The sequence below is a fragment of the Ursus maritimus genome, unplaced genomic scaffold (genome assembly GCF_017311325.1).
Source record: "Ursus maritimus isolate PB19 unplaced genomic scaffold, ASM1731132v1 scaffold_12, whole genome shotgun sequence".
Taxonomy (NCBI): domain Eukaryota; kingdom Metazoa; phylum Chordata; class Mammalia; order Carnivora; family Ursidae; genus Ursus; species Ursus maritimus.
In genome coordinates, this window is record NW_024423564.1 from 1,715,001 (window position 1) to 1,728,007 (window position 13,007).

General features: G+C 41.3%; 1 protein-coding gene across 5 annotated transcripts in view; it reads right to left on the reverse strand.

The window, feature by feature from the left end:
- SNX27 (sorting nexin 27) overlaps positions 1–12,980 on the reverse strand; it is a 65,093-nt gene extending 52,113 nt beyond the window's left edge. Inside the window, exon 1 of one of the 5 annotated variants that reach the window (XM_040626748.1) lies at positions 12,332–12,980. In XM_040626748.1, coding sequence (XP_040482682.1) covers positions 12,332–12,642 — 311 coding nt within the window. In that variant the 5' untranslated portion in view covers positions 12,643–12,980. The remainder of the gene's footprint in view (positions 1–12,331) is intronic. The other 4 variants (XM_040626744.1, XM_040626746.1, XM_040626745.1 and 1 more) reach the window with 4 other exon arrangements.
- Positions 12,981–13,007: the final 27 nt, after the last annotated feature.

Sequence of the window (13,007 nt, forward strand, 5' to 3'; positions counted from 1 at the left end):
ACACTCTAGAGGAGGGGAGCATAACTCCCCACTCCTCAAGTGTAGGCCACACAGAGTGTGACTCCTATCCAAAGGGTACAGTAGGGGAGAGGGGCTGAGGAGAATAAATTTACAGTGTAGAAACCTGACAAACACCACTTCTGCCAGATGATCAACATCACAAATCATAATGATGGTACATACCCTTCATATGAACGAATGAAAATGGTACTTTATAATTTTCCTCCCCCAAAAACAAAACCCCAGTCTAATTGTGAAAAAAAAGATCAGACAAATTCCAATAGTCAGGCACCCTATACTACACCTGACCAATACCCAAAACTGTCAAGGTCATCAAAAACAGAAAGACTGAGCCAAAATGAGCTTAAAAAGACACAACTACTAAGTGCAATGTGTTATCCTGGATGGGATTCTGGAACAGAAAGACATTAGGACTAGACACTAAAGAAATGTGAACAAACTATGGGCTTAAGTTAGTAATAACATATCAATATTGGTTCATTAATTTAAACAAATGGACCACACTCATGTAAGATGTTCATAAAAGAACAAAGTATATGGTGAAGGTGGAAGAAGGATATATGTGAACTCTGTTTGATTTTTCTGTAAATCAAACGTTCTGGAAAATAAAGTATTAATTTTAAAAAATCAACTTCATATAAGATGCCTTAAAAAAAGACAGCCAAAATACCAAAAGTAGTTTCGTTAGGATGATAGGATGGGGGATTATTTTTATTTTCCTTTGTCTCCAAATTTTCTCTAACACATTACAATACTTTATAATTTAAAGAATGAATTTTATACCACACACCTAGTAGAATGAACAAAATCCAGACCACTGACAACACCAAACGATGGCAAGGATATGGATTAACAGAAACGCTCCTTCATTGCTGGTGGGGATGCCAAATGGTACAGCCACTTTGGAAGACAGTTTGGCAGCTTCTTACAAAACTAACATACTCTTACCGCCTGAACTAGCAACTGTCCTCCTTGGTATTACCCAAGGGAGCTGAAAACTTGTCTACACAAAAACCTGCACACAGATGTTTATAGAAGCTTTATCTATTGGGGCGCCTGGGTGGCACAGCGGTTGGGCGTCTGCCTTCAGCTCAGGGCGTGATCCTGGCGTTATGGGATCGAGCCCCACATCAGGCTCCTCCGCTATGAGCCTGCATCTTCCTCTCCCACTCCCCCTGTTTGTGTTCCCTCTCTCGCTGGCTGTCTCTGTCTCTGTCAAATAAATAAATAAAATCTTTAAAAAAAAAAAAAAAGAAGCTTTATCTATTATTACCAAAACTTTAAAACAACCAAATGTCCTTCAGTAGAGGAATGGATATGCAGCTAATTTCCTAAGGGCAAGGACTACGTGTTATTCAACTTTCTATCCCGTGTCTAATCCCATGTTCATCAGGTAGTAAGCACTCATTAAAATGTTTCCCCGAAGGACACCTGGGTGGCACCTGGTTAAGCATCTGCTTTCAGCTCAGGTCATGTTCCCAGGATCCTGGGATCGAGCCTCGCAACAGGCTCCCTGCTCAGGGGGAGCTTGCTTCTCCCTCTCCCTCTGCTGCTCCCCCTGCTTGTTCTCCCCCCGCCAAATACATAAAATCTTTTAAAAAATTTTTAAAAATCCTCCCTGAATGAATGAAAAAATTATTAAGACTACCAGGAAAAACATTAAATAATGGTTTTCCTTCATGCACTTCCATAACTCCAATCCTTATTTTTAACTTTTATACTGGTTTCACTGTTTAGGGGGAAGTACTAAATACATTATGCAAGCTCTACATTTTCCAAACTTTAGTATTAGTGATCATCTTGCTTTCTATTATGGGAGGTAGTAGAAATAATGCTTAAGAGTAAAATACGGCATTCAATTACGTAAGCAATTTCAAAGTGAGGCTGTTTTCTTTTACTCAAATGTGTTGCAAATAAAATTAACGAATTGTTGTTATTAATTTTTAAATATAAACACTGACTCCAAGGATAGCAAAATGAGGTAAGAAATAAACATGCTGACATTTAAAAAGCAAGTCTTTATTTCATGTGAATTCTGGGAAAAATCTATTGTAATTATACTGTTCACCTCATGAAAACAAAATGCACCACACTTAGTATGAAAAAATTAAAGCACAATGGGTTCCCTCACATGACAGAGGCTAAAGAATTACCAGTAAGGTCTTAAAGAAAGTTCTGATGCTAAAACTATATACAACACTGACTTATTTTGTTTTGATAGGACTGTTTTTCAATTTTTGCCTTTAAACATTTGATCATCATGTAGTAACGTGTGGTTCTATTTAAATGTAAGGCTGGATGTGAAAACTGGATTACTCCTTTATACTGTGGGGTAATGAATGTTAGATAGGGGTAAGAAAGTTGCTAGTAGCCACTATGGTTTCCCTAGGCTGACATAGCTTCCTACGTACACTACTATTGCTGAGAATCCCTCCCTCAGTTATTGACCAGTAAACAAACATATTCAGTTTTAAATCATTTCCCAACACCAACTCAAAGAGTTTGAGATCTGCTGTATTTTGAACCACTGCCTACATGGCCAATTTAAATGCAACCCCCAAATGTTTTTAATTTGGTATACTGATCACAGCGAAAGTTAATTAAAGAATAAAATCTACCAGCTTTATCAACAATCTTAGATTGTAAGTGACACAAGTTACCAAACATCGAATCTTAATTTTTTTAAAGTTCTATTTCACTACTATTTCTGGACTGCTACATGTGATTAAAAGCATGGCTCCTCCTGTGATCTGGTAAGTTTGTTCTAGGCCTGCACCCTGAATCCTAATACCTATTTCCTAAATATTTAATTACTCTCAAGAGGTACTATACACGAGTGTATAGAAAGAAATGTAGGGGGCGCTTGGGTGGCTCAGTCGGTTGGGCATCGGTTAAGTGCCTGCCTTTGGCTCAGGTCACCACCCCAGAGTCCTAGGATCAGCCCCGCATCAGGCTCCCTGCTCAGCGGGGAGCCTGCTTCTCCCTCTCCCTCTGTCTGCCACTTCCCCTGCCTGTGCTCGCTCTCTCTGTGTCAAATGGATGAATAAAATCTTAAAAAAAAAAAAAAGAAAGAAAGAAAAGAAAGAAGTACAGATGTATCAGCTCAAATATCTTCATTTATGAGAGACGGCTTTTAAAAATCTGTAACAATAAAAATCAGTTAACAACAGATATACTTTTGAAGGGATACGTCCTTCAGCAGTCAAATACCACCCTTTAATCCAAATTAAATGTGGGCAATTACTCTCAGAAGCTGAGGAACACAGACTATAGTTTCTGTAAGCTGTGGTCTATTTCAACACATTGAACAAGAAGAAAGGTACAATAAGACCTTTCCTGAATCAGCAATATGAAGAATAACTGGGTAGGGCAGGGAAATCTAAAATAATCTACCAGCACATAACTCATAAAAGTGTCACATTTCCTTGGATTCAAAATACCAGCTAGAGAACAAAACTCATCGCTGTTTCCAAGTAAAGATAGATGCAGGTTACATATCTTGAGAAATCAGATCCAAAAAGTAGTTTTTAACCCTACCAAAATCAAAATGACAGTAATATTGCGTAAAAAAAAAAAAAAGTAAGTAACCCATGATGTATTCAGTAGACAAATGACACACTTTACAAATTACAAATTTTATAGATGATTAAACTGATCAGTAAAAGAAGTGGAAGAAGTTTCCAAAACCTTCACATTTTCCAAGATAGCCAAAAATTATTTTAATCAATCTCTCAATTTTTAAAACACACTAAATAAACATAACTAAAACCAGATAGACATATAAATATAAAAGTACTGCAGTATTTGGGGGGAAAAAGACAACTTCCTGGTTAATCTCCTTGAACAGTTCTCTAAGAGTAATCAGCTGCTTGAACACAGCTGGGAGAATATCCACACAAGCAGCTGACTCTCTGCAGACACTCTGTACTTTTCCAAAGAGAAGTAAATTAATTGTGCTTCAAGTCCACAGAATACATAGATCTGTCATTCTAGTTTTGCTCTGAGGTCTGACGCAAGACTCTACAGTTTTAGATAGCTTAAGCAAAAATAAATCATTTTTTTAAAAGATGTTTTCATAATAACTTAAGTTCATGGAAGGAAGTACCCATAAGAACAAAATACAGTTCCTTACTCTGCAACTTTAATACCTTGCAAATAGGTGTACTTCCTCAACTATTATGAGAACCTTACTTGGTTAGCAGGGAGCACACTAAGTAAAAATAAGAGACTACATACATACTACCTAGCATATGACTAAAACCATATCACACAAGTTAATCCTGAAGTACCCTTCACATTACTGACAGAAAGCAAAAATTTACTTTGTGGTCATCACCAATTCTTATTCAAGGATCTTTGTATGGATTTTCATTCAGAAGGTAGACGGCAGGTATAAACCTTAGTTTATTTAAAGTTGTCTCTCTACAGTCTTCAGTCCCCTCAACTCCCAACAATATGCTGTATGCAGAAACAAAAGATTTAAATTAAAGGAGGCATCTTCAAATCAGAGGAGCAAGCTAGGAATTCTTAGAACAGCTAAAACAGAACATCATAGGGCAGAGCACAGTGGGCCTACAGCATATAAGGATCAAACTTATCAACTGTGAACACAACAGTTAAGTACACTCATTTAAAACTTAAAGTGTGGCAACTGGGTGGCTCAGTGGGTTAAGCATCCGACTCTTGATTTCAGCTCCAGTCACAATCTCAGGGTTGTGAGATCCTCATGGAGACCCGCATGGAGCCCCGCACCCAGCAGGGAGTCTGCTTGAAGATCTCTCCCTCTGTCCCTCTCACCCTGCCTCTCTTTTCTCTCTCTCTCTCCCAAATACATAAATAAATTAAAAAAAAAAAAAAAACCTTAGAAAGAGAAGTGGATATTCGACAAGCTGGACTAGAATGTGAGGTAAAACACATACAAATTAAAGGCAACCAACTCCTCACCAGCTGTTCCCAGCTCTGGGTGTTAGAGCTTAGTTGTTCTTAGTTCCCTTCTTTATATAGTACAAGACAGCCCAAGAGACTAGATGCTCTGAAATTCTTCTAATTCTAATAGTGATTTTCCTCCTTGGCCTTGGAAGTTATTCAACCTCTTCGGGTAAATAATTAAATAAAAACTAAATTCACAGGGAGTCCTAGGTATTAATGCACATTTAATTATATTCTGACCTCAAAAAGAGAAAAGAATCCAAACTTCGTAGCACTGCATTCAAAGACCTTTTTGATCTAACTTCAAGCACAACTGTCTACAAATAGCAACTTTAGATTCCTTGTTATCCCAAGAACTTTTCATATCCTCCTCCCTTTAGTTTCCTCAACCTATAAATTCCTTCCCGCTTCTCTACTGAAATTACACTTGTCCTTCAATCACAGTTTAAAAGCCTTCTATGACTGATCTACCCACCAATCATCTCAACCATATTCACTCTTTCCTTTAAACTCCATAGTGTTTTTCCTTTATCTCCATTAATTCATTTGCTTTACACACAGTAAACTATACATTTTCCCCACCACAGTGTTTTAAGCTTCTCAAGGACAGAGATGTGGGGACTCTGTGACTCATACAGGCCTAACAATAATTTACACATAGTTTGCGCTTAATTGCAAAATCAGATTAGGTGATATATCAGTGGGCCAACACCAGAAAAGTGATACCCTAAATCACTGTTTCTCAAACAGTAGATCATAACCTAATAGTCATGAAATTAATGTGGCTCACCATCAGCATTCAAAAAACAAAACAAAAAACTCTGAAATACCGAACAGACTAAAAAATGCCAGGGAGCACAGTAACACTAAATATGGTTTTCTGAAACTTGCTTCGGGTGGGGTTTTTGTATTTATATTGGTTCTAATATAAAATATATCTCCTACAGAGACTTGCAAATTTTTAAAAAATATTTTAAAACTACCTAAATATTTTCGGGGCGCCTGGCTGGCTCAGTTGGTAGAGCATGCAACTCTTAATCTCAGGGTTGTGAGTTCAAGCCCTACAACTGGGCATGGAGCGTACTTAAAAAAAAAATCTTCAATATTTTTTTTCCACATGTGGGGCTAGAAGTATACCACCCATACATACACTTTTATAGAACTGCCCAAGTAAAGCACAGAGATCATCTATATAGTGGATAGTCAAAAAGAATGATCCTAACTGGCTCTAACCTAAACCTACAACATCCACTGTGTCAGTAATGCCATCATCTAACAAATAAACTCACCACAAATCATGCTCCCAAAGCACAGGGCAGCAATCATAAATTTTAAGTGTCTGATTGTCAATTGAGTCTCTTTGCTTATCATAAGAATTACTCCCGGGGGCGCCTGGGTGGCGCAGTGGTTGGGCGTCTGCCTTCGGCTCAGGGCGTGATCCTAGCGTTATGGGATCGAGCCCCACATCAGGCTCCTCCGCTAGGAGCCTGCTTCTTCCTCTCCCACTCTCCCTGCTTGTGTTCCCTCTCTCGCTGGCTGTCTCTGTCAAATAAATAAATAAAATCTTTAAAAAAAAAAAAAAAAAGAATTACTCCCAATGGGACTTATCTTAAAAAATAATTATCCTTGAGAGCATGGTAACAAACCCTCACCTGAAACAAACTAGTCAGTGGGGGCTGAAAAGAAGCCTTCTTCACAATAATTTATATGACCTGGACACATCTTCATGTTACTAACAACAGATCTTTTCGTGATAACAGCACTGTTGTGGCAGTGATTTCCAAGAGGAAGATAAATGCTATTTTCAAATTTAGTTTTATTTGTTTGCTACCTCAACTACCTAGGGAATTAAAAGTACTTCCTGGGGCTGCAATTATGATTATGTCAGGCTCTCCTCACTGATAACCAATAAAGATATCAACAAACAAGGGCAACGAACAGCCATTTTCCCTGTCACCCATCCAATTTAACAATCAGAGAGACAGGGTAAAAAATGATACAAGACAGTTACATTTCACAACAGAACCAAAGCTCAACTGCTTTCCAAGTTTATAGGGATGTGACTAAATTTTAAGAATTTTAAGTGAGTATTCAGTCAAGAACAGTCAAGAATATTAACAGTCAAAAATAGCTGAGAAAACAAAGAAATGGAAAATACACTGCATTTAGAATCCAAAGTCCTAGGTTTAATTCTGGTTAATATTCGTTAGCGCAACACCCAGTTTCCTCTCTTATGAAAAAGGGACAAAAATACTCATACATTCATTCAGCAAATATTTTTTGAATAATACCTTCTATATGCCATTAGACGTTTGGCTAGGGAAACAACACAGATGTATATAGTCCCTATCCTCAAGGAATTTATATTCTTCCTATCTCACAAGGCTGTTGTGAAGATCAAATGTAAAAATACTATGCAAATTGTAACACTACATAAAGTGCAAAGTGAGGGGTGCCTGAGTGGCTCAGTTGGTTGAATGTCCGACTCTTTTTTTTTTCTTAAGATTTTATTTATTTGAGAGAGACAGAGATAACAACAGAGAGCATGAGCAGGGAGGAGAGGGGGAAGCAGGTTCCCCACTGAGCAGGGAGCCCTGTGCGGGGCTCGATCCCAGGGTCTTAGGATCATGACCTGAGCTGAAGACAGTTAACAACTGAGCCATCCAGGCGCCCCAATGTCCAACTCTTGATGTTGAATGTCTGACTCCTGATTTCCACTCAGGTCATGATCTCAGGGTCTTGAGATCAAGCCGTGCATCTGTGCTCAGCAGAGAGTCAGCTTGAGGTTCTCTCTCCCTCTGCCCCTCCCCTCCTCGTGCCCCCCCTCTAAAATAAATAAACCTTTAATTTAAAAAAAGTGCAAAGTGATATAATGATTTTATTAACTTGTCCTCACTCTTCACCACATACCTTTATTACAACATTTAGAAAGATTCAATAAAGTCTAGATAAGCAGATATAATAGTCCACTGTCTTACTGAATTGACTTTCTAAGGGCTGGAGTTCAGGAGCCTAACAAATCACTATTTGTTAGTATAGTCTTAGCTCATGACTCTCAATATAACCACGAAGATAAGATGAACTGAGAATTCAAGGCCTGGAACCTGCAGTGTCGCTCCAGGTATGGGTTGGGTATGTGGGTTGCAAAGGGAGTGAAAAATAAAGACTTCTACAGCCCATGCAAGACCTACTGAATCATACATAACCCTTAAAGGGTGAGTCCAAGAATCCACACTTTTAAAAAACATACTCAGTGATTTTTATTCTCACTAAAGCTTAAGAATCACTACCATAAAATTTTCCTTTGATCAATAACCATGATTTCAAACACCATTTCTAAAATCTACCTGGAAAATCTTGGCCAAAGAGAATTCACCTACAACTGAGAAAGCAGCTCCTGAGAAGGTACTGGCAGTCAACATTAAATGACTCACACTTAACTCATAAAAATACTTCTTGTGGCAGCAACCTCTTTAGTCCAAACTTTAATATTAAATGAAGTCAAAAAATAAAAAAAAAAAGAATGCCCATGATATATTCCTAAGTTATTAAAATGAACACCCAATAAACAAATATATATATATACCTTTAATTTTTCTTATGGTTTAACTTTAACAAGGGAATCGCTTCTTGGTCTTTTGGCTAAGATCAAGTGTAACGTTAACAAAGGAAAGTTGATGGGTATATTATCTTGAAGCTATGAAGAGGGAAAGCATATACTCTATCCAGTACAAATATATCATGAATTTAAATGCTTCACGTCAATATTAGGGGTCCATGCTTATTAAAGACCACACTACCCAAATACCAAAGAGATAAAACAAACTAGTCAACAGATAAACCTAATCCCTTAAAAATAAAGATGGTACCACAACTATAACCCTCCTAAAGGCACCTCTCAAGAAATCAATCAAGAGCCCTTGGAAATACTTTAACCTTAAGAAAATTAACCTGAAGTCAAATGTTACTTCACATACTATATAATTAGTGCAAAGACCTATTTATTTTGGTTCTACTTATTGAAAGCATCCCTCCAGGTATATACACATCAAAGGGAAACATTCAATATATGTTACACTGGGAAAAATTACAAGGTGGAGATTAACATTGCTAGTACAAAACTTTCCATCTGCAGTAAAATTTAGAGCCCAGAGGGCTTGTTCACAACCTACTACCAAGCCCTGTAACATGACTCTTTCCAAACCGGTTAGAATCTAGTTGCTTTTGAAGGGAGAAAGGACAAACTGAACCATACTGAATTTAGTTTAATGACTGTTCTAAGATTCAATCAGGACAGGGCGTTTGTAAGGTAAACTTTAAAAGAAATAGAGAGAAGCCAATGCTCTTACTTTTGTCCAAGCTTTTAATTCCTTAAATCTCAAAGTTACTCAGTTCTTTCCACAACTCAGTTGTCCAAATGACTACAATATATGAAAATTGGAATAATTTGTGTATAGGAGGAAAGCGTCTAAAAAAGGGACAAGTCTTAGTTAAACAGCAATCATCAAGGTCTTCACGCAAACTATGTCCACACAGTAATAATCTACCTATGCCTAACCCTGACCCCACTTTGGCACTTCAATAACATGCAAAACTTTCCTGGGACAACAGAGAGGTGACTTAAGGAACTTGTAGGAGACAAAGAAAAGCTCTAAGGAGTGCTGCCTGAAGAATGCCTTAGGGAAATTAGCATCAACCTAACCAAAATCAAAACAAGTAACAGACACAGATATCCCTCAAGAATCATGTCTGTTTGCTAATTTCCTCCTCTCACTTGAAAACCTAAGGAGAAGATGCAGACTTTGGAAGAAGGAAAGAGACCGTATAGCTGAGGTCTCAGAGAATTTGCCAACTTGCTTGACTCTGTGTTGCAACTATCACCATTTCCACAATAGTTGCAAAGAAGCTTCACAGAATTTGGAAATCGAAATACAGTTGGAAGGTGAGAAACCATTGCCAGGAAGAAGTCTCATCATCACAACCTTTCAGAGTAAGTTTCTCTAAGTAAAGAGCATTCTTTTGTCCTGCCCACTTTCTGGTCATTTCAAAGACAGAGTCTCTGCTCACCACCAAGTATGCTCCAAAATCAGTGTTTTCTCTGTCGAAGGAGGAATGGGCATAGACTGGAACACGGACCTGAGGCAAGTCCTTCCACCTGTCCTAGGGGATCATCGGAGGTCTCCCTTACAGTACCTAATTTATGTCTAGACTCTGTTACAAAATCACAATAAAGGCAAGAAGCTACCAACAATGTTAGTTGATATATATATACATATATATTTGAAATGGTTGATCATGTTAGCTGTAGTCATCTACAGAATTATTTTTGGTTTAGTTCCTTTAGCTCTTATAAAGAGTAAACTACTTAGAACTTTATGATAAATTCATAATTTTAAATAAATACTTCAATTTTAAATTTAAAAATAAACAGCTGGATCCAAAGTTAACTTCCAAAGGGAAAGGAAAATGACAATTCCAAGAGCTTCTATCAGAAGGAAACATCAGCCACAGATTCCGAGTTATCTAGAAAGAAAAGAATTAGATGCCCAGGTATGAAGCAAAATTTTGGTCACTACTGCATTCTATATCTGAATGCCCTAGCCCCCAAAGATTAAGAACGTATCACGAGAGAATAAGAAAAGAGCACATAGAACATTAATGGAAAAAGAAAGCATACATGGAAGGTTTAATAGTTCCAAACAGTTACTTTGGTGAGCTACTCTTTCTTCAGGTGGAAGGTAAGAGGCAACAGAATGAGTGAATTCCACAGAGTAAGAGTGTCAAGGATAAGAGCAAGGGACATAAGGTAAATTAAAAGGAATGGACTCCTCTATAGGCCAGACCCTCAAGATACTAACCTCTTTGAAACCTTGAGCAAACCTACTGTTTTACTAAAGGAGAGACTGAAGGTTGTGGAAATTATAATGAAAATAACATTTATTAAAAATGAGAAAGACGTCATGAGGGCAAATCCAAGTACAAGGGACAGGGCAAAAGTGTGAAAAAATAAGGTTCAGTAAAAAGGCAAGAGATACAGGACCGAAGACTGCTGAGGAGAATGGAGGTTATGAGAGCACATACCACCTACCAGTCAACCAGCAATCACTACACAAATTTTAATACAAAAGTACAAAGCCACCAAGGTAAAACCTGGATGAGAGTGGTGGCAGAGGTCTGCACAGAAACTGCAAGGCAGGGCAGCATCCTGCTGGAGCTTTAAGGGATGCAGTGGGGAGGTAAAGACGAGGAGTATGAAGGGGGAGGGGCTGCAGTAGGGAAGAGAATGGGTTGCAGCAGGAGCCTAAAAAGAGAAGGGAAAGCAGCCTGGAGGAGATAAAGAATAGGATAAGGTCGAGCGTGGGATCACAACAGGATAAACTAAGAGAGAGAATGGAAAGGGCATGCCTGGAAAAAGTAAAGAGGTCAAAGACCCAAAAGAGGGGTATAGTTTGGGGGGCAAGCAGGAACGAAGGAGAGCTCCACCATAATCCTGACTAAAAAGAAGCAGGAGTATGGTGCAGAAGTGAAGGCGGGGGGCGGGGGGGGGCCGAATACGGATGCTTTCAGAGGGATGTGGAGATGGGAGACACTAGGTTCAAAAGCCTGGTGTAATACGGGACAACAGTGTAAAGAAACTCCAGTGTCCAAGACACCGTCCCCGAACACCAAACAAAAACAAAACCAAAAGCAAGCAAGCAGGGGTCAGAGAAGGAGGTACACTCTTGGGAGTGTGAATCCAAAAGGGAGGGGAGGAAAGGGACACAAGGCAGGATAGAAAAATGCAGGGGGTGCTTAACCACAGGAGAGGGTAACTAAGGAAAGCAAAAGGAGTGTAGTGGAGGGATGATATTCCCGGAGGAAAAGTGGGAGCCGATCACAGGTCCTGCCTACTCGGTCTAGAGGACAGAGGGACGGTCCATGGGGGTTGACGGCAGCAGTGGAGAACAAACTACGATGCTAAAGATGAGAACTTGGGGAGGACACGGCAGGGGCCGGGTCAGAAAAGGAGATGCTGTCAGCGAGGGGCAGAAGTCCATTAGGAGGGCAGGGAGGTGCAGAAAGCGGCATGCCCGGGGGGGAAGCAAAAGGGCAGGAAAGAAGGGAGAAGAATGGGGGCAGGGGTAAAAACAGCGGGGGCGCAGGGACGTAGACTGGTTACAGGAGGGAGGTGCGGGTCACGAAAACCCAGGGCGCGGGTAGGTGAAAGGGTCAACCCCAAGAAGGTGCGGGGCCTGAGAGGAACAGAGTCCCGAGCACCGGTTCAGGGGCTGGAGGGGGGAGGGGGGACGGTGCGGCCTGAAGGCGACAGGGGTAGAGGGAGATGCAGAGACGGCCGGAGGGGGTGGGGCGGGGTGGGGCGGCGGGCAGCCCAGATACTCACACCTCCAGGATGCGGTCCCCCTTGCGCACCCCGGCCCGGTCGGCCGCCCCCCCGGGCAGCACGGCGCTCACATGCTGCAGCGGCGCGTACAGCTCGCCGTTGATGCTCCGCAGTTGCCCGCCCTCGCTCACTTGGCCCCGCACGTTGAAGCCGTAGCCGGACTCGGACTTGACGATGCGCACGACCCGCGGGCCGCCGCCTCCCCCGCCGCCGTTCCCGGCGCAGTGGAGCCCGGATCCCCCACCGCCGCCGCCACCTCCGTTTCTGTGAGGGGCTGAGGGGTGAATCCCTTCCCCGTCCTCGTCCGCCATCTTGCGAGCGAGCGAGCCGTACCCCCGCCCCCCTACGCCTCCACTCCCTCCTCGCGCGCGCTCGCCCTGCTCAGCAGCCGCGCGACCCTCGACGCGCGCGCCCGCTCCGCCGCCCGCGGGACCAGAGTCCGCCACAGAGCTGCCGGCGGGGGTAAACGGGAGGCCGGGGGCGGGGGGAAAAAAACGGACGGTTGGGCCCCGTGGAGCCTCTTGGGAGTTGTAGTTTCTGGACTGTGGGGGCAGGGGAGAGGGCAGGGCCCGGGCCGGAGCGGAGGTTATGTGACGCAGTTGGAGAACAAAGCCTATCGGGAGTTGTAGTTTGAGCAGCTTACACAGCACCGAGCGCGGCGGACTGATTCAGCTGT